The 21,624-nt window shown below is 41.0% G+C and overlaps 1 protein-coding gene across 1 annotated transcript in view; it reads right to left on the reverse strand.

Annotated features, from left to right (window-relative positions):
• The window catches only part of gpc5a (glypican 5a), a 136,380-nt gene extending 116,109 nt beyond the window's left edge, over window positions 1-20,271 (reverse strand). The window contains exons 1-3 of the mRNA XM_031846837.1: window positions 19,951-20,271; window positions 15,961-18,571; window positions 12,821-12,982 (exon numbers count right to left, since the gene is read on the reverse strand). Coding sequence (XP_031702697.1) covers window positions 12,821-12,982; window positions 15,961-16,111 — 313 coding nt within the window. The 5' untranslated portion in view covers window positions 16,112-18,571; window positions 19,951-20,271. The remainder of the gene's footprint in view (window positions 1-12,820; window positions 12,983-15,960; window positions 18,572-19,950) is intronic.
• Window positions 20,272-21,624: the final 1,353 nt, after the last annotated feature.

The following is a 21,624-nucleotide window of genomic DNA, read 5'->3' on the forward strand; positions in this document are numbered from 1 at the left end:
TGTGTGTGTGTGTGTGTGTGTGTGTGTGTGTGTGTGTGTGTGTGTGTCAAAAACCCTTTCACACATGCTGCACATGTAAAAACACTGGTCAGGTTTAGCTCACTTGTAAAGAGAAAACACTCTCACACACATAGAAACCCAGACAGACAGAGGGCGAGCTGCCACAGTTTTAAGAGCCGGAGTGAAAATCATAATACTATAATAAAGCTTACATTAGTTTTCAATGTTGGCTCCCGTGGCTGACCTTTGGGAGCTCCTAGATGCCAGCGAAGGAGCCAACACGGCTGTCATAAGCCTGAATAGAGGGCCTAATGCGCACAGCACACTGCTGATTACTCTATTGAACTGGATAATTACATTAGATTCATAAAAAGACAATATGGAACATTAGGTTCAAGGATCTGAAATTGGTACGCTGTGTTATTTCACCTTGTTGATTGGCCTACAAAAGAGGAACCATTACGTTATTGATTATAATAGCCCTTAAATAAGCGTATGACTTGAACAAAAGCATACCGACGTGCTTCCGTTCCTGCAAAACCAACTTGTTGAAAAGTTCGGACATGTGTCTGAGACAATGAAGTCAAAGAGCAATTTCAACATCAGACATCCATTAAAGCGTATTGTTCTTTAACATCTGGGATTTAATATTGACAAATGATCAGTTATTAGATACCTGCGCTGCTTTAGTAGGTTTTAAAAATATATTATGAGGTTTTACAGTTTGGTTCAGATGAGGTTGCAGATTTCAAGCTCCAATCATTTTTTAACTGCAGGTAGAGACATCTTTCTTTCATCTATCTGTTGCCTTGAGGATAAACACTTAGATAACACCATCAAACACCAAAAGGAGCTAAATGTGCTTCACCGTTGTACTATGTTTTTTGAAAGAAAATGTGTATTGCAATTTCACAAAAGGCAAAAGTGACGCCTTCAAATGGGCATATTTTGTAAAACACCGTGTATACGTGAAAATATTGAACATGTAATGTTTTAGGAATGAATAAAACGAAATAAACTGCAGTTTCTGGAGCTTGTATGCAGTTTTGATTAGATTGTGTCAACAACCCACAGGGAAGTGGCAAAGCTTATGTAAAAGTATCTTTAATTGTGGCACACGCATGTCAAAATGATCACATAATCACTATTGTAAAAATGTGTCATGTTTAGTCTGAATTAAGTAGAGAAAATAGATACTTCTAGGTTTATCAAACTGTCTCATCCACTGTAGAGAACAGGCCATCAGACACTGGACTCCCAGCAGTAAAAACAACATTCATTTGTCACTCATGCCAGGATACTAGTGATAAGAAGGACCATTATGCCATTATATCTGCTATGTGGGGGAGAAGGACAGGATGAGGAGGAAGAGAAGAAGAGGGGAGAGTGGGAGCAGACAGTAGGCTTGGTGTGTTGCTGTGTTTAGGATTTCATCGCCCAGACGACTACAGACTAATCCCTGGGGGCTCCTTCCTTACTTAGGAAATACTTCCTTCCGTCAGTCTGGCAGAAAAGGTGATTTCTCCTCTCCAACTACACTCAAACAGAGAAGCACAATCCTAAGGAACAAGCCAAGAGTCTGAGAGAAAAAACATGACACTGATGTTTTCATAGAAACTGCAGCGTTTGTGGTAAAACCTTAGCAGTTTCCTCTTAGTATCAGTTATGGAAAGTCCTTTTTCACAGTCAAATGTTCTGAGGTACCAGAGTACAGCCCAAATTTGTGTCTGGCTTGAGTTGAGCATCTAAATTATTTAGAGAATTTTGGTTTCACTTGAGGGCTACTTCCAGAAAAAGAGACCATTATGGCCTGAACCATTCACTTAACATACCACCAAATCAAAGTGACATGGTTTGTGTGGAAAGCTGTGAGTGTCAGCTCAGTCTCTGCAGTACACTGCTAACAGTTGTACATTTTCTTAGCTGCACTGTCAGCTCTCCTGCACAAACATCACACCGGTATATGACTCCGCTGGTCTTCACACAGCTCAACACTTTGTAAATCTCTAAAAAAGAGATAAAAAACAGTGTAAATCTGTCATACAGATACAGTTCCTGTTTAGCAGCGCGCCGTATCATCTAATCTAGAAAATGGCCTTAAGACAACAGCCAGCAGCCATAAATCTCCATTTCAAACGGGCACACAGGAGACAAACAATGTAAAGTGCTGACTGGTGTGTGTATTTTTAGGGCTCATCTCTATGCAGCGAGTGGCTACAGTGCAGTGAGTGTGTGTTTGAAAGAGACGGGAGCAAATTGTAAGACGGAGGAAGTCAGTGTGCGTGTTCATGTTAGCAAGTGTGTGTGTGTGTGTGTGTGACTGCTGATGTCCACCTCTGGGACACAGCTGGATTTGAAGAAGTGTGTCAACTGAACTGGATCTCTTGAGCAGCAGTAAACTGAAAATACAACCGCACACACAGTCTCGCAAGATGATGGAGAGTCAGCAATTAGCTTTAGGTCCGACACTATAAAAGCACTCAAGGGTTTCTCTTGGAATGTCAAATGAGGATACTGGGTATTAAAACGTTATTTATAGAAAAAGACAATATAAAACTGCCTTCTGTGGTTTAAAATACGCAAACTGAAAGAACAATCTGAAAGAGAAGGATGAGAGAGATATGCTTTAGCATTTGTAAAGTAAAACATGTTGATTAATGACACAGTTAGCCAGTTTTGCTTTATGGTTTGAGAGTTGAAGGAGAAGATTGATCTTATGTTTGTTTTGAAGCTAGGTTAGCTTAGCTTAGCATAAAGACGGGGGAAACGGGTAGCCTGACTTTGAGTATGGTAGCAAATATCCACTTAACAGCACTTGGTCCTCTAGAGCTCATTAATTAACACGTTATTCCTCGATTGTTTAATCTGTACAAAAGACAGTGAAGAGAACAGCATGGGAGGTTATGTGCCGGACTATTTCTGGGCCCGGAACAGTTGCAATAGGCAACCAGCAGAGACTTCAGGAAAAGAAACTGTGTGGTACACAACCCCTTTGAAAAACATCAAATTGTCGCGTTTAATGGTTCAGTTTTTGTTTGGATTAAATAAACGAGATGCAACATGTTGATTAGTGAGCTTTAGAGGTGTAAGCAGACGTTGTTAGTCTTGACAGAGCCAGACTAGCTGTTTCTCCGTTTCCTTTATGTGTGCTCAGCTAAGCCAAAAGGTGGTAGCGTCGTATATAACAGACAAGCTGCCAGCTCCAGGCTTTGAAGTGAATTTCACATGGTGACCAAACCGTATTATTACAACTTCCGGGTCAGTCTCATGATGCCATTGGGCCTAAAAATACTTTTTCCCATAGATCTTCATTCACATATGTACATCAGCAGATTTAGTTTTTTCCTTTCTTTGTTGCAGTACTTCAACCTCCTAGTACCAACACTTAAATAGCCCTTATTTAAATCCTTAGGTCCTAAAACTTGTCAAATTTACTGATAGATGAATCCAGAGTTATGATGAACTCCCGTTCATGTAAGCGAGCCCAAGACCAACCAGAAAACCTCAGAAGATCGGCAGAACGTCTGGGAAAGACAAACTTTACATAAACTCTCTTAGGAATGAACGGTGCCCGCCTCCATAGCTGTATCCAGTCCTCTTGATATATCCATGGTAACAGAGTTGTATTAATCTTCTCATATAACTCTCTGCCGGAAAACAAATAAGCATATTGCCAAAATGTTAAACTATCACCTATAAGAGAGTGGTGCATAAACTGATTAGAAACAAGATTAGAAAGGTGCTACGCTAACCAGCATGTCCTGCGAAAGGAGATGGAGGGAAGAGCAGCCGTGGTTTGTCCGACCACGTTGTTTCTTCGCAGCAGTCCAAACGCTTGGATTGTGAAGGGTATTGACTCTGAATAATCCTGCTTCCCTCTAAATCCTCATCCTCTGACTTCAAACACCATGCAAAGACTTTCAATAGAATCTGGCATCCTCCCAAGTTTCTCTCCGTCATTCGCTCATTCTTCTTCTCCTTCGCATTCTTTTTCCCTTCTCTGTCCTCCCCTGGATCAACTGTCCAGCCTTGAATCACAAAGCCAAGCCCAAATTCTGTGGAAATCTGGAGGAGAGGCCCCTGCGTTGGCTGGAATACACACCCACACCAACACACACCAACACACACTCCTCTTGTACGAGTGACAACAAAGAAGGCCCAGCCGTGGACCCAGTGGACAAAGAGTCTGCTAAAGGTCCAACACAAAAAGAGCAGAGAGCAGGTTGGAAAGGATTTCAAGACCAGCTATGAGAATCAACATATGAAATCTTCAAATAAGTCCAACCACCACTATATATTCAGTTTATGCATGTATTCATCATTCATCTCAGAAGGTCTACATGTTTGGTTACTATTGGACTCAGTGTTCTATATATTTTTTTATACTTGACAGAAAGCACCAACAGCGTTCTTTGTAATGGTTTGCTTAACAAGATAAAACAGTCTACAGCCGTGTTAGCGGCACAGTTGTGCTTTGAGGTAAATGCTAACATCATGCTCCCTATAAAAAAAGCTAACATACCATTTGACTTATCGGGGGGGAAAATGCGCTGAACATACTGATGTCTAGCAGGTAAGTTTACCACGGTCACCTTAACTTAGCATGTTAGCATGCTAACATCCGCTAATTAGCACTAAACATAAAGTACACTTGAGACTGATGGGAATGTCATTAATTTTGCAGATATTTGGTCATAAACAAAAAAGTATTGGACAAATTCACTCAAAACACTGCAGAGCACTTTCCCTTAAAACCACAAATGGAAGGAGGAAAAGTCAGGGGGTCAACAGAGTCATTCATGATCCAGGGGACATAAATGTCTGCACACATTTGGTGCATCCAAGTGATGTTGAGATATCTCACAGGATAAGTACAAATGTTGACCTGTTGGTGTAAGGGGAACATAAAAGCCAACAGGATTCATTCTCTGGGGACCATGAATGTCTGTAGGCCTCTATACTAATGTGCATGATGGTCCATTCACTAATTGATGAGATATTTCATTCTGGAACAAAGTGCAGGACCAAAAGCAACTTCTATGTGAGGCAGTCTGGTGTTTCTAGAGGGGACTGTAACACAAGGAATGTTCATTTTCAAGACAAAAGATCCTAAAATGCAGAGTCCTATAAAAAGCAGCATATTTTCCCTGACTGAGGCGAGCTGCCAATTTGTGACCAACATAGAAACTTTACTGGAAGGGAACACTATGTTACTGTAGCCAGTGATGCAGGGCTGCTCAGGGCTGGTCACAGCACAATATCTGTCCTTGGTAAGAAATTACTGTTTGTGAACTTGAAACTCTTGGAGAAATGTGGATTGTAAAGGAGCAGTTAGGTAAGTGTGGTGGCTCTGCTTTTAGAACAAGGTTTTTCGGGATATCCACTGAAGAGCGGCCATCTTACTGGAATTTAAAAGTTAACACAGAAGAAGTGTGCTTATCCAAAATTCAGACTTCCGAAGCAACTAGTCAACAGTGGAAATTAGTCAAATGAGGCAATCCAAATGATGCCAAATGATGTCAGTAGGCCAGAGCTCACACTACTCACATTACACAAAGCACCATGTAATTAAAAAGAACACTTTATGTGTTAGACATTGAAAATAGATAAAAAGATTTAATTTACTTCAGTGATGCAGTTAGAAGATATGGCCATTGTAAACCAGAAAAGTCCCACCTGGCAAACTTGAGCTTAACTTCTCAATAGCAGAGTACGGACAGTAACTCCAGCAGCAATAACTGCGCTAATTTCAAAGTCGTACCCACTAATTTCACTTAATCGACAAAATAGATTGCTAAAAAAGGATATTTTACCAAAAACTTTGATGGATTTCAGCTTTAACTGGCTCTTAATAACAATTATAAGTTGCGTTTTGTCGATGTAAAATTACGCCATGTAAATTTGGACACAGGCCTCTCTACCAGACAGGTAATAATGCAGGACTTTCACTAGGCTCTAGCTAATTTGTAAATAATGAATATAGGGCCTTGCCTTTGGGAGCCTCCAAAGGACCCGGGGCCAAAGCACGTCAAAATAGATTCACCCTTTCAATTCTTAAAAATAAACAAAACAGCTTTAACATTTAGTTGTATCCGGAACCAACGTTGCTTTATCTCGATCACACATGAAGAATGCTAAAAGAGGAACCACACGGTGCCAGACCTCCCCTGAGCTGTCTAATCTCAGTCAGGCATCAAATCTCCAAATTTGGTGATTTTTAAGTTTTAAGTAAAAATGGGAGGATTAAGAGTTCATATATGGGTTGATTAAATCATCCTACTTCTCAAGCTAAACCCATTTCAAAACACAATGAGGTCAAAATTGAAGCCTGTTTTAACTTGCTGACTGTCTGTTGCATGATTTTTCTTTTCAATAAAATAAAAAAATGTTCTTTTATAGAATTCAAACTCTGAATGTTGTGGTTGTGGTTTTAGCCAACGGAGTGCACACTGTACTGGACATAAACTAACCAGAATGTCTGCACTAAAATAGAAACTCTTCAACAAACAAAAAAAAAAACTCTAAACAGCAGCAATCAAAACAACTTTACCCCCCCCCCCCACTGAGACCTCCTTGTTTGGCACAGACTGTGCTGCTGTAATTCGACAGCTGATTGTGGTCTCCTCTCAGTCAAGCTGTGGGGCCACTGCCATTCAAATATGTTCCTCCTTCAATTCAAAGAGTTAAAGATGAGCAGTGGATCCTTCAAAAAGGCTGGTAAACAGAAACACAATTAGCATTTATGAGTGTAAATACCAAGTCCCGGCACAACGGGTTAGTTTTCCACTTCAACAAAACCAGCACTCAGGCCAGACTGTTTGATCTTACATTCATCGGCACCCCTTGTGCTCCTGACAAAACAGCAGCTCACAATTAGAAGCAGAGCAAATAGAAAAGCAAAGGTTTGGCCAACTGTGTCTGCTGTATTCCTGTCTCTTATGTTGACAGGAACATTTGTATTTTCCCAGGCTAGAAACCAAAATGAAACATTGACTGGAAAGAAGACCACAAGCCACAGAGTATTAATGGTCACAACAGCTTTATGCCACACACAGTAAAGTAACAGCAGCATTAAATTGATAACAGCCAGTCTCATCAAGTGGTCCTGTAACACTGGGGGAGTCTTTAAGATGAATTATGAGACATTAAAATCACATTTTGGACAACTATCTCTAGTCTATTTTTTTATATTTTCCAAATGTTTGCCTTTGTTCTTAAGAAATACTGATCAACTTACAGCCTTTAGGTTTGCACAAAGTGTGTATGCACATACAGCACAAGTGCATTCTTCAAGGGTTGGAAGAAAAGATCCAACACACTCTAATGTCTGTGCATGCACGGAGCAAGAGCCAGGAGATGGTTAGCTTAGCATAAAGACTGGCAGCAGGGGGATACAGCTAGCCTGCCTCTGTCCAAAGCTAAACAAAAACATGTCTACCAACACCTCTACATCTCACTGATTGACCCATTGTGTCTAGTTGCGTGTTTAATCCAGAGAAACATTTAAAGCACTTAACCTCTCGTAAAAACTGTCACCTTTATTATTTCTGTATGGATTACATGAGCAAGATAGAGCTGTTAATTAGTGTGCATTTGATGTCTCAATCGGAGGACTTAAACTCAGTACTTAAACAGATAGGAGTGCGATATTGATCTTCCCATCGTCTCATTTCCCCACATATCAAACTATTATTATAAAGCAGTATAGTTCATCATTTTGGTGCTTCTTCATTTGAGGTACTGCTAGCTAGATATAGTCCCCTTTGGTGCCTCTTATGCTAAGCTAACTGGCGTAACATTTTCATGATTGTCCTTCTTAAGGTAACACTTATATGTGATGCAATTGCAGTGAAATTATTCATGTCGGTTGTTGGTGAATTCAGGTTCAGTTGGACCATGATGACTGACAGTCACACCAGAAGGGACCAGGTAATAACAAAATACATCCCTTCTTACGTCACATAAGAAAGGACACTAATTTTATTATTGACAGAAGCTGGAGTGTCCTTCAGTTGTGCAGTCAGCACAAGGCAATACACTTCTTTAATAGTTTCTCAAATCAAAGCTTGTCCCGAAGGACGGCACTCCTTTGATCTGGTGATCTCAGACCATTTTGCTATGCTTCGAGCGCCCCTCCTCAGACAGTCTCTCGGGCATCTCAACAGCTGATTCATAGTGGGCTCTGTTTCTGAGTTTTATTGACTCCTGCCCCACGGGGCACTGGGATTGCACAGGTTGGTTGCCATGGATGTAACACAAACCTGCACAGGGCGAGAAAAAAAAAAAAGATCTCCCCTGAAGCCCTGCTCAGCAGGCTGCATATTTGTGCATTGTGTGGACGACGCAGGAACCTCACAACCGGTGAATGAAAACATGCAGCCCTGAGAGGCTTATTGACAGACCAGGAGCAAGACGGGAGAAAGAAAGTGATGTGCTGGAAAGCCCCAAGGCCGTCTGTATGCCATCAACTTCGTCTTCATTATTTCTCTTCATTTTTTTTTTTTTTAAAACCGCAGTTATTCAGCTATCTTTTGGTTGTGAAATGATGAAAAGGCAGCGGTCCGGTTCATTTAAGGACCAGATATTAAAAATGTTGAGGCACATTCCTCTGAAGAAAAGAGAAAAATGTAATGAGCCATTACTGCGGGATGAGCTGTGCTTTGAAGCTCTACTCATAATTAACATCTCAAGCACTTGTTTTCGCTTTATTTCTCATTATGTTAAAGTATTGGGCACTTTTCCTACATGTGCCCTTGATTTGTTCTTCTTTTTTTAGAACCGTGGCCCATTACAAGCGAAAAACATCAAGTCCCTGCAGGAAAAAAACATTTTAAATAGCATTTTATTGGTTTGTGTTATTTCTCCATGTCTCCTGAGTGTTTCAGACTGTTATCCATCTACATTCCTCTAATTTCTACCTCCCTCCTCTCCCTTCAGCTGCATCATATAAAGATGCCTAATTGAAGGCTTTGCACAAAACAAATGACCACATTAGCCTCACCCTTTTTAACTCATCCATCTTCCTGTCTGTGGTTGTAATGCAGTATACACTCTGCTTGTTCTCTGTTTCTCAAATTACAGCGCAGGCTGCCAATCATTTCAGAGACTAAAACCAAGGGACTCTTTCTTCAGAGCCCCAACCCACCCACCTCCTAAGAGAGAAATATTTCTTCCCGTTCTGTTTATGATAAAGCAGAACAGTCATCCTGCTGAGGGCAGCCAGTCAACACCCAAATTTATTTTCAATTTTAAAATGATCAGTAAAGTAGTTGGCCCATTTCCACTTCAATTACAATCTGAAAACACCCAAAACAAAACTCACATTCCCACAAGATGAATAACAAACAATTCACTCATATTAATTCAGCATCATTGAACACTCCCTGGTTAGGAAAGACGGATTAAATGCTTGACTTGTGTTTCTTTTATGTCTGCACATGAACAGAAGAACAGCTCTTTTTTCACCACTCTGTTAAGATCTAGGAACCTGCCAGACATTTCTGTCCCTCCGTGCTTCCCATACATATGGTGCCACAGTGAGTTTTCTCCATGTGACAAAGGCTCTTAAAACCTCTACGGCCAAATAGAACAATGCCACGTGGGTGGCTCTCTCGCTCTCTCTGGCTTTGTGCGTGTGTGTGTGTGTGTGTGTGTGTAAACAGATAAGACTATGAGACAAAAAGTCTGCATCAACATTTGAACAAGCATCAGCTTTCAGCACAGATTTACTTCAGTAACCGGACAAACAATATGGAACAGGCAGAGAAGAATAGTTAGGTTTGAGGTACACATTTGTATGCGTTATTTGATTGAAGTTATGATCAATAAAAAACACATTTTACCAGCCATGTTATGATTAACTATATGTGTGATCTAATAACTTACACAGGAAGTTATGTTTGGATACACTATTCCCCTGATTAACAGTTGTTGGTAACGTGCCAGCAAACTAAGTAATGCGTCAACAAACTCAAAGGAGAAGACTTCTAGAAAGCAAACACAGGTGTAAACAACGCAAGATTTGAAATATTAAAAAACAGTTTCGCAAATGTTTAATGGGGGAAGTAAACACTCAACATGTTGATCAGACCTCATGTATAACTTTCTCTTACATTTTACATAATAGCGGTTTCGTACGAATGACCCACGTCAGATTGAGCAAACTCTCCTAACTTCAGATAACAGCATCAACATGAGGATTGCACCTGTGCGTAAATGAGCGTGCGTTCATGATAATTATACATTTGCATAATCAACGCCCCAGTTATACCATATAAGGCTACACGTCCTGCCCCATATGTCCTAATTTGAAGTCCTGCTTCCAGAGATCCATCAAGAAATTTTTTTTTAGCAACGTCAGCAGCAAAATTAAGGGACCTGCTAAAAGTCCAAGAAATGGGGATAAATAACGAGTGCTGTTCATGCAGTGTCACCTGAGGGTCGTACTGTCACTGAAATTAAGAAGAAATGGCTCCACATGAAAAACATCTCACCACAGCAGGGTGATTGATCACTGCAGCGGGAGGGGCGTCAAATCATTTCAATTGTTTTGCCGTTTGAGATATTGATATTGCAGTGTGATACAACTGCCAATTTAAATTAATGATATCGTTTGTCTGCGAGAATAAATCTAGGATTGTGTTAGTCTATAATTCAAAAAGGATAATGTCAACATAATTATGAAGGATAATTTATATTAGGTTTTCAAATGGCTTCAAAGTCAAAGTAATGAAATCCATTAGTGAAAAACTTGGGCTTGGACAACAGCAGGTTAATTGCACACGACAGGTCTGGACCACTCCGTAAATTGAGCTTGGACTGAAGAAATTCAAAATACGAGAAGATTTGTGAATGCGGCACGTTCTCCTAAATCCCTCGTACAAGCCACGAAATGTAAGACTCAGAGTACGCTGCTGCCGTGACTCCGATATGAGACTCAAATTGCTGAGCGTCTGTTGCCACTTGTATTACGCAGCCTGGATGTTGGAAGCAGCCGCCAGTGTTTGTTGACTGATGAGAGCCGATGTTGACAAGAAACTCTGTTTGGTTTGGCAGGAGAGCACACTGGCTGCCATTCCACAGATGAAACCATGTGAGTGCTGTTCATTTTGGGAGTATTTTGAGACGGCTACCAGCCCCTGCAGCTTTTTATCACTTGAAATGAAAAGACCAAAACCAACAATGAACTCATCCTAGTAACAAGTATTGTCCGGGCAGCCAAAGCCTAATTCAGCTTACTCTTCTGTGCAATGTAAATACTCACTAGAGCACTAAATGTGTATTAATCTGCTGCTGGAAATATATCCCTGTTTAAAGGAAAATTTGCTAAAAACTTCATGTTTTGGGAAATTAAATTCAAGAAACTATATTTGTGAGCCATTTTTTAAAGGTTTACATCTTCAGTTGGGGCTGAGAGCCCCAGAAAGGGTAGAGAAGTCAAAACATATTGAGAGATGAACTAACATTTGGTTTTGTTCTTTTCATGGGATTTGACAATATTAAATATATAAAATAATGCCAGCCTCCTACCAGTTGGGCACATCCATCTAGTAAGAGGCCCCGAGGTATAGATCCAGAACACGCTGGAGGGGTTATATATGTCTTCTGGCCCGGGGTTTCTCAGGAAGAGCTGCAAAATCGACGTCAGGAATACCATCCCATGCCTGCTGTTCCTCATGACCCAGCCTGGCATAAGGATGAATGGATGGATGGATAACCCTGCCCTCTAACATAAAGCTGTCTGCAACTATGTTTTAAGTTAAGAGTAGGTGGCATGCTTCATGAACGACATCATAAATGTTGAGTATTTTAGTACACCTTCTGAGCCTGAGTAGACACATCAAACATCAGAGGACACAAACAGGGCCTTGCCCCTGTAAACCTCGGCTAAAACACTGTGATCATGTGGAGGCCCTCCTATAAATCATTTGATTTTAGGAGTAGGATAACAGCCCGCCTTTATACTGAGACACATCGTTAAAGTGAATTGGCTTAATGATATGTCTGACTGAGACTGTACATTCAAGTCATAAGCTCTGTATTTGTTGCCCACTCGTTTCAGCCATCACATGACAGCCATCAGCTAGAAGTGTGGGGGGGGGGGGGACATCCCACGCTCGGCAGGGAGAGCACACAGACAGAGGCAAGCTGTTGCCTGTACGTTAACTGTCAGCTGCTGCTGAATGAAAAGACGGAGAGGAATGGAAAACAATAAGAGTCAGAGGTTGAAAACAAATGCGGGGATGGATGGTAGCCTGCTTAGGACGCGTCGATGATGATTGCATTCCAGCACTCTAAATATGAGGATTTGATTTTTTTTCTTATCAGGACACAGAAGAGCAGGACGCACAGGAAGAGAAGCTATTAGTAAAAAAAAAAAAAAAACAGTAGATATCCCTGACAGACGGCCTCCTGAGTCTCCTACAGGAACAGCTAACCTATCTAATCTCAGGATCACAGTGTAGCGGTAGATCTGGAAGGAGGACAGACCCTCCTCTGTTTGAGCTGAAGTGGAGCCTCACTGCGCGCGCGCACACACACACACACACACACACACACACACACAAACACACACCCACACACACACACACACACACTCTGACTCATCCAGTGTTTTTACAACACCCACACAAACCCGAACTCCTAAATGTGTACTCCAACTCAAAGAGAGACACAAACATCTACACGCATACAATTATCCACGTAAACATTTGCGCTCTCATCTCAGCACATGTTTATGAAGTTTAACAGCGATGACAACACACACACACACACACACACACACACACACACACACACACACACAGCAGTTAACTCTTACCATGGAAAGCAGCCACATTGCGCGAGATGAGGAACTTGAGGCCGGAGCTGGACGTCTGGAGGAGGTTCTGGATGTCCCTGCGGGCCGCCACCTGGTACTTCTCCTCCATCTTTTTGGTGCAGCAGGTCAGGTTCTTGGACATGCACACCTGGAGGTCGGAACCTGAGGACCATTGAGATCGAATGTTATGATCTTAACTCATTAGAGACAAGTGGGTTAGGATCGAAACTGTTCCTAAAGGTGCGACAGTATTTCCTAATCCACCTCGCCGAAAATGACAGACGTCTTTGCTCTTTTTGTTCCACGCGAGAAATATTAACGAATGTTAGTTAGAAAATACTAAATAATATATAGTAGTAACCTTAATATAGTCAAATATAACTGACAATAAATGTTTGATTCAACTTGTTTGCAAAGATATGCAACATAGCTACCATCTTTTTCTTTACAATAGGAAACAGAAACTTGGAACATAGGATAGAACCATATTATTGTGCAGCAAACTGAATATTTTGTAACAAGATCAAATTTTATCATTGGGATTTTTCAGAACAGGTACATGGTGCTAATAGACCGTTTGAGGGTTTTTTTCGAACATCGCTGGGTATTTATTTGTCAGAGAAAATAATGCTTACCTCTGTGACTTGAATGAAATGCATGAGAGGCATAAACTGAGCAGGGGGATTTGCATGCTCTCTTTAAGGGGCTCCACTTTCCTTTACACATTCCACAAACATGCAAGTCAGGTGGATTTGACACCTTGAACTGCCCGAAGGCGAGCCTGAATAAGTGAGTGTGTCTAACTGTCTTCTGTATTATCTGTATGACGAACGGGAAATTATTCAAAGTGACAAGCAGCTTCCTTTAGCAGCATTCATCCGCAAGAGAACAACACTAGGAGTTTAAAGTCCAACTTTAATCTGCAATCCAGCCAATGGAGAGATTCAATCAGAACTACAGAAGCCAACCTGTGGTGCAAGAGGAAAGGGGTTCATGATCATCTTAGAGACACATAAACAAAGAACAAGGTGCATAAAAAGCACATGATGGGAAAATCTGAATGAACAACAGGCCTTAATTAAACTTAAATATTGGTGATCAACAAATTGATCGTGTCATCAGCAGTTGATTCTGGTCATATAAAACATTTTAAAACCATCAATGTAGCACACATGCCTCACACAAAAAGCAAGGGCACATTTCCAACAAGTTAAAATACGCTTTAGTTGAGCAACCACAACACGTAGACCCGGAGAGGAGATCTCAGTCACGTAAGCCTTAAGTGACATCTCAGGTTTTCCACTAGGAACAAATGTAAGCAATCTGCACACAAAATCAAAACATCTCAAAAGAGACCCAAAAACTCCTGCAAAAGCCCCTCTGACATGCCTAGGCAGAGTGTGCAGAGCTTGTTGCCAGAGACGCTATCAACTCCCCTGTGAGGTTCAAGGAAGAGTGAGGAGGGAGCAGTGCAGGCGATGGCACACGTGGAGGAATTTAAACTCTCCCAGATAAGACAACTTGAAAGAGCCCCAGGTCTTGCTTTTTTTTTTTCTTCACCTAAATGCTCTCAGAACTATTTCCACAAAGAGCAGGTTTTGTTTGCTGCGGTGATAGACTTCTGACTCGCTGTGTTCTGACCTAAGCTGAAGGCTGTTTGGCTCTTCTTATTGGCAAACGATCTACCTCAGATTCCTGGAATATCTGGAGGTTATTTTTCACAAGCCCACGGGTCAATTATAGATACCTTCTTAAAAAAATCTCTAGGATTGACTCTACCTCCCGCTATCTCCCATTTACAGTATCGTGCTGTATTTCAGCGTATTTAATCTGAATCCATCAAGGAAACGATTAACATCCTCCCAATGTCTAGATGCGTTTAGACTTGGAGGATGTGCGTGAGGTTGCAGGTGAAGGTGCAGCTATAAACAGCAGCATGTGTTTTTACAAGGTTAGTAGCTACTGAATCAGGAGCTTACTGTCGCTACTACAGGAGGCACCCACAATTCCTCTCAGAGAAAGAACTTTTCAGTTGAGAAACAGCACAGAGATTTAGTCCCACACGTGCTTCTTCTGTATGGGGCAGGAGCGGTGATGGCATTATAAGGGTTAGTTAGAGGTTTTAGGAGGCATTTGAGGGTTTTTCTGTAAATGTAATCAGTTTCCTCGCAGAGGAAAGAGGTGGAGAAGCATTTAGGGAGCAGTTTGTGGCAGGGTAGTCAACACCATTAAGATTTACTTTTCCAAGAGAGAGCAGCAGCAGCAGCAAGCTGTCCAGTCAATGATGGCCCACATGAAATATCCACACCCATAATTTCCCCCCCTAAATCTTGTCATGTGGAATTACATTATGGCCGGTGTTCAGAAAGTTAAGTGAAGCCTAGTTTACCTAACTTTACACAAAATAATTCCCGTTTATCCCCGCAAGCCACTTATGTGCTTTAGACAGCCAAAAGGAGCCGACTTTGGTTTCTTTTTCGTCACGACCAACAAGTAAACTCAGCAGCTTTACTCTGGTTACATAGAATTAAAAACATATTCCTGTTGCAAGAGTATTTTAAATAACATCAACAAATAACATGTATCATCAACCTGAAACAGTGTTGAACATAAACTAAAGTAATAATGTGACCAAGGATTAGAGATCACTCTGAAAGAGCTTCTGTGAGTTTTAATCTTGCAGTAATTTAAGACAGATGCAGTATTTCCTCCAAACAGGTTACCTTCATTGAAAGGTCCCACAGTAAGATGCACTTTAAACAGCTAAAGGCTCTCGTGTTCCATATTATTATGACCTCACACACGCCTCTAAAATGTGTTTTTAAAAGGTGTGTTTTGTGTCTACAAAGAGTACTTCAAGAAGCCAGAAAATGACAGGTTCGTGCAGTCAGTGAGCTCAACAGAAAGGTAATAAGGTGTTGAGTGACTTCTCAAGCATATTTCTTTCAATCAGGGGTTGACATGCTTTGGCTGCTAAGAAGATGTAAATGAGGAAAATGGGCAAATGATCAAGAAGAAATGTGACTTGATTTGTATTACTGGCTGGTTCATAAGACTTTAACTGCAGGAAGAAAGAAAACAATAAACCAGACAGACACACACACACACACACACACACAGCTAACTCAAACATTACCTACCTGGTCTGGGGCTTAAAGGCAATAATTGATTTGGTCCAATTTGTCTGAGTTGGAAAACTTTCCGCACTTCGTCACATCTGTTCGGGCTCCCAAAGCAAAACCCAGAGCAACACGCCAGGAAGAAAACGCAGTTCGCACACAGATCACCCATTTTAATAAAACGCAGGGTTAATACTCCACAAAAAAAAAGACGCTTGTTTAGAAGTTACGGTTTCTTCTGAACATGTAGTCCGCTCAGGTGAGTCCCTTTCCACATCCCAGGTTTCAGGATTCAGCGTCGATTGTGTGGCGTGAACGTTCGTGTCGAGGAAACGCTCCAGATCATTTAAATCCGGACACGCGGGGAGAAAGTTGCAGCGGTGTGACGGATCTGCTTGAAAGCGGCATGTTGTCCAACTTGGCTGGACCGACAGGAGAGGCGGTACCGTACCCCCTAACCCGTAACCGTACCTGCACTCCGCGGCTCAACGTGCAGCTGAGCTGCAGCCTCACGGCGCCCTCTAGTGGACTGGCCCCGACTTCCATGTTACGACTGATATATTATCTATGACAATTAAAGATCTATTAACTGTGTAGGCTAGAGTGAGGTATTCGATCTAAAAAACAAAACTCACCTCAGAACCGAACTGAAATATATTTTTCTGAATTTCTTTCCCTGTTAAATTAGCTCAATGAGGCTTAGTATCGTGGATTTATTCATGTTTTGATTCATGCTAACGGAGGTTAGATTGTCGTTTATCCAAAAATCCTCCAAAGTAAATTAAGTGACACACGGGCGACAATCTTAAATAGTTCTCAATTTGAAACCATTTCCTTTTTTCAATTACATTCTATAAAACTATTATCACCTTAGTTAAATAAAACTGATATGAGGTTTTGATGACCATGTGTTATTAAATTATTAATTAGGAAAAACGTGTATTTTATGGTATGTGCCATTTACATTTTTCCTCCTTAGAAAGTACCAACCAATTTAAAGATTTAAGTATATTCAGAACCATTTGGTTAACCTGTATAGGCATTAGTTCAAGTTGTGACCTACATGTCTAACGAAACAAAAATAAATTCAGTTTTCAGCTTAAATACACTTTGTTCATTTTATTTTTATGGGCATGTTTTTGTTTTGCATTAAAGTCTAAATATGCTAAATTAATACCCAACTTCACCAATCACTTTCCCCTCAGTATAGGCAAAACTGCTGTTGAACATGTGCTCATATGATGACTGCCGTCAGGGCTGTGATCCTGCCTGGTGTTCATAGCAGACTATCAATGCTGCTGAACGTCATGTCACAAATTAGATCTGATGCACATGGCCCAGTCGGGAAACGTGACTCATTTAATGTGGTGAAAAACACTCCTGTAATGCAACATTGGCAACCAGGTTACAGAAATCAAAAGTAAGGTTTGTCAAAGTCAACAGGTTTCTTGACCAAAACACATTTTGCCACCGCATGTTGTTCCAGTTTCAACCAAAATCAAGATGTATGAATAATAAAGCATTCAGAGAGAAAAAAAAAAAAGTGTTTAAAATGTATTCTATTTCAAGAAACACTACAATTAAAACCCATCAATAATCACACACTTTTCATACAGACAGAAAACATGAAGATGAGTGCAGCAGTTTTCTAATCACTTGGGTCGTGATCCTGGGTCAGCTCCATCTCCTTGTTCCTATACAGGCCGGGACAAGTGCAATACCTTCAGGTACACAGCATTGCTACTAATCCCCACCTGCACAGGAAGGGACATCTCCAAATATCCAAAATGTCATACATGTCCCAGTTTTGATGAAAAGCAAGCTCATTTGGCAGAAGATAGTTCATCAACCTAGTCAGTTTTGCATGGATTTGCACAGCAAACACCAGTTAAAGCTGAATGCAAACCAGCAAAACTGACCATGCGACGATTCAAAGATCCTCTGGGATTATGGACATCCGAGTTTCAGAAAGACGCAGTAAGTTAGAAGTACTTCAAGTGCTTACATTGCAGTAGATAGGAGAAATACACTACCTGCACTATAAGCACTTTAGTACTGCTGAAACCGACTCACTTGAGCACTGGAAAAACACTTCTCATTTTCAAAACAGCGTTACATGTGTATTATGACAGATTGTGTTTAATGTGACAACCCCCAAAACCAAAAAATCGTAACAGGTGGAGAGCAAGCAGGCCACCATCAGTTTTGCATAGATTTGCACAACTCATCTATTCTTGTAGTGCAACTATGCAAAACTAGCAGAGAACTGCAAGATATTTGAGCCCAATTGGAAATTAGAAATGGTCTGGTGGCGCATATCACAGCCCCTTATGCCAGAAGGAGCACTTAGGGCAGTAGGTGCTAGTCTATTTCACTATCTGCACTAGATGCACCTTAGCACAAAGACAGTACTTCACACGACATGTAACATCAAAGAATCTGCACATCAGTGTCAGGGTATTGCTGTAAGTGCCTCCACTGCAGTAGGTATCACATAGTACTACCTGCACTGTAAGCACTTTGACAATACACCGACCGATTACAGCATTGCTGCCCTCCAGCACCATCGGAGCGATGGCCACATGGCTCCAGGTGGCAAATTTGGATTACGGTCCTGCACTTCGTGGTGGATCTGAATATGAAAAAACGACACACAGGATAGCTTGTTAAGACAACGAACACGACTTTTTGGCATTGCAACAAGTAACATATGCAGGTTGATTGATGTGTGAGCACGTGCGTGATTAAAAACGCGGAATTCGCATTTCCATCCGTCATAGTTGTGCACCACCATCACTGGTTTGTCGATAAGTGCGAGCGGTAGTTTGATACAAGATGTTATGATTTATCGCAGCAGCACGAGGTCACTGAAAAACATGAATGAGCAGCACAGCCTGCGGCCCGCGTTCCCTGCGACACGGGGGCGCCTGCGCAGGGGACGGTGTTGTTCACCCCTCCCCCACCCGTCTTTAACATGGCGCCTCGAAGTGCGCCAACCTTAGCATAAATTACTTTAAACCAAACAGAGCTACACGCCAAACGTAGAATAGCGTGTTGTCCATTTAGAGGTACCACAGTGGCTTGCATTTTCGGACCTCCAACAAAAACACGGCTCCGTCCATGTAGGAGCAGATGCTAGCAGCCGTGCACTGGTTGGGAAGGTAGCTTAGCTGCTGCGAGCTAATGTGCTAGCTCGAAGAAAACATGGCAAACTGTTTTAACGTTACAATGACTTAAGTTACTACTTAAAGAAGCCACATGCGCAGCTTGGGATACCGTCAGTAAAATGGCTGGCTTTTTTAAAGATGTGGTTTGCAAGCTCATAAAATAAGGAGTTTGGGCGACACTCATTAGCCAACAACAAACGAGCACACTTTTGAAAATACACAAACGGCACATCTGTCCCGCTGGGTTGGCTGTATTTATCTACGCCTAACTTTATGTTAACGCGATGCCCACCGTCGTATTGTTTGTCCTTACCCTACAATAGGACAGTTCAGTGTGTGCAGCTAGGCTAAGCTAGCTGAGCTAAAACGCGCGGCCTAAAACTGCCCCATGTGCTGCTGCTTTGTTCTGGGGGGCACTTTAACTCACACACCACTGCACTCGAGACTGAGCAACAAATTAACCAGATTTACAAACTTACTTTTCAGATATCGGACTAGCATGTTTATACCAACTCGAGGGTTGTTGTAAGGAGGCCTGTTTTTGGTCAACTAGTTGCTAAAGCGCAGCGGAGAAAGCTCCGGACAGCTTTTCAAATCTCCCTCATTCCGTCAATGGTGGAGCAGAGGGGGCTGCCATGCGCCTCACGTTACACTGTTTTCATCGCCAGCATATCTTTTATGTTTTAATGTTTAGATATCCCCGCCAGCGTGATATTAAAGACACTTTTAAAAAACACGCGTAAACCACATCGTTTGAGAATCGAGTCAGCGAAACGGAGATACATACAGAACCAAACCAAACCCGACTTCCTTGCCGATAAGCATGCGCTCGGTAGACACTCACCAGCCGAAATCCACCATCTTCGCTCACTTGCTTGGGCTGCCGTGTAGTCTCTTACCGACAAAAGAGAGAAATAAATACGTAACTATTCCGAAAACTTTTCTACCCGCGGACAAAAACGGAACATAAAGTGAGGTCCGAGCCGATCGTGAGCCAATTTATAACCCAGAGACGCTGGTTAAAAATGATTGCGGGGTTGGGAAAGTGGCGCGAAGGCGACCAGTTGGTAACCATGTGGGTGAATGAAGGGCGGCTCCCACTGAACGTAAATATCTAGCTACAACCCCCAACTCTCCCTATTAGCATACATAAACTACGGTACTTCCGACCCACATCTCTGGAGGAAGGAGAGGGAAACAGACGGGGATCACTGCGGCTTTAACGTCTTTAAATATAAAGGAAATATATACACATGCATAACGGGGAAGAAATCCTGCGAAGCCATTGAGTTTTATGTTAATTTTGAGTTTTGCATTAGGCTAATAAAAATATAATTAATCTCAAAATAAGTTTTATATTTTAATGAAAATAATAGCGCTGAGTAGTGAAGCTAATTCATATTTATAGTGATCACATTTTCTGCTTTAAATGCCCTCGATGCTTGTGTAATTATAAAATAAAACGACTAATTAACCTGTTGCTGCTCCACAACGCATTCAAATTAGCCCACAGTGTGTTGTATCGACCTAAAGCTCATCTATATTAATTAGTTCGGTTTTTTTGTGTTGGCCTCCATACAAAGAGAACAAAAAGAAAATGTTTGTTTGTTTAATGTTCTCATTCGGGAATCTAACAGGTTTTGCATTATGTTGAAAACTGTGATTCAGTCACTTTTAAAGATAAAAAACATTTGGTATTGTATGTGTTCTTAAAACTAATATAATTAAATATTTATATATCTTTTAATCATTGAATTTATTTAACAACCATTATAAACCCAGAGTCTATTGCACAGTAGGATAAAGTAGTATTATATATATATATATATATATATATATATATATATATATATATATATGTAAAAATTGTGATAGGGCTTAGTTAATATTTAATATATAAAAAATAGTAACCTATACATAATAAAAAAGACTGGAGTTTTGATTTCGAGTTGCATCCAACAAATTTCATTGATTTATAAAATAGATTTGACTCAGTTTTGTTTAAATAAAATCAGCTGCAAATCTCTAAGTAGAATCTAATTGTATTTCACCAGGAACGTAAAAGATGCAGAAAATTTAATAATTTCACTTATTGAGAGGTCTTTGATTTTAATCAACTTACACATCAAGCCACGGTATTTTGCTCCACGTGGAGATCAATCTGCAATCATCAGGGACAGGGCCTGCTGTTCTCCTAAAGGTAAGACATGTTTAACTATTATTAGGTAAAAAACAGTTTATAACCAAGTTGCTGCTGCAGTTGAACAAAGTTTTGCCCTCTTCAAGCTACGAAACATGCCAACTTTACTGCGCTGTACATCAAAATTAAGCTTGTGATTCAAAGTCAGTCTGCATTGTCTTTGACTCTACTAAAAACGTGGAAAGGACTGAAAAAGTGGTCGGCTCAATGTTAAAAGGTCATGTTATTATTTCCCAAGCATACTTCATAAAGTGCTCTTTTAAGATACCAGCCAATTTAATTTGACCAATTGTCCTGGCCTCAGCCCGAGCTTCCTTC

This window comes from Anarrhichthys ocellatus, unplaced genomic scaffold (assembly GCF_004355925.1).
Source record: "Anarrhichthys ocellatus isolate YVR2014 unplaced genomic scaffold, GSC_Weel_1.0 scaffold6, whole genome shotgun sequence".
Lineage (NCBI taxonomy): Eukaryota > Metazoa > Chordata > Actinopteri > Perciformes > Anarhichadidae > Anarrhichthys > Anarrhichthys ocellatus.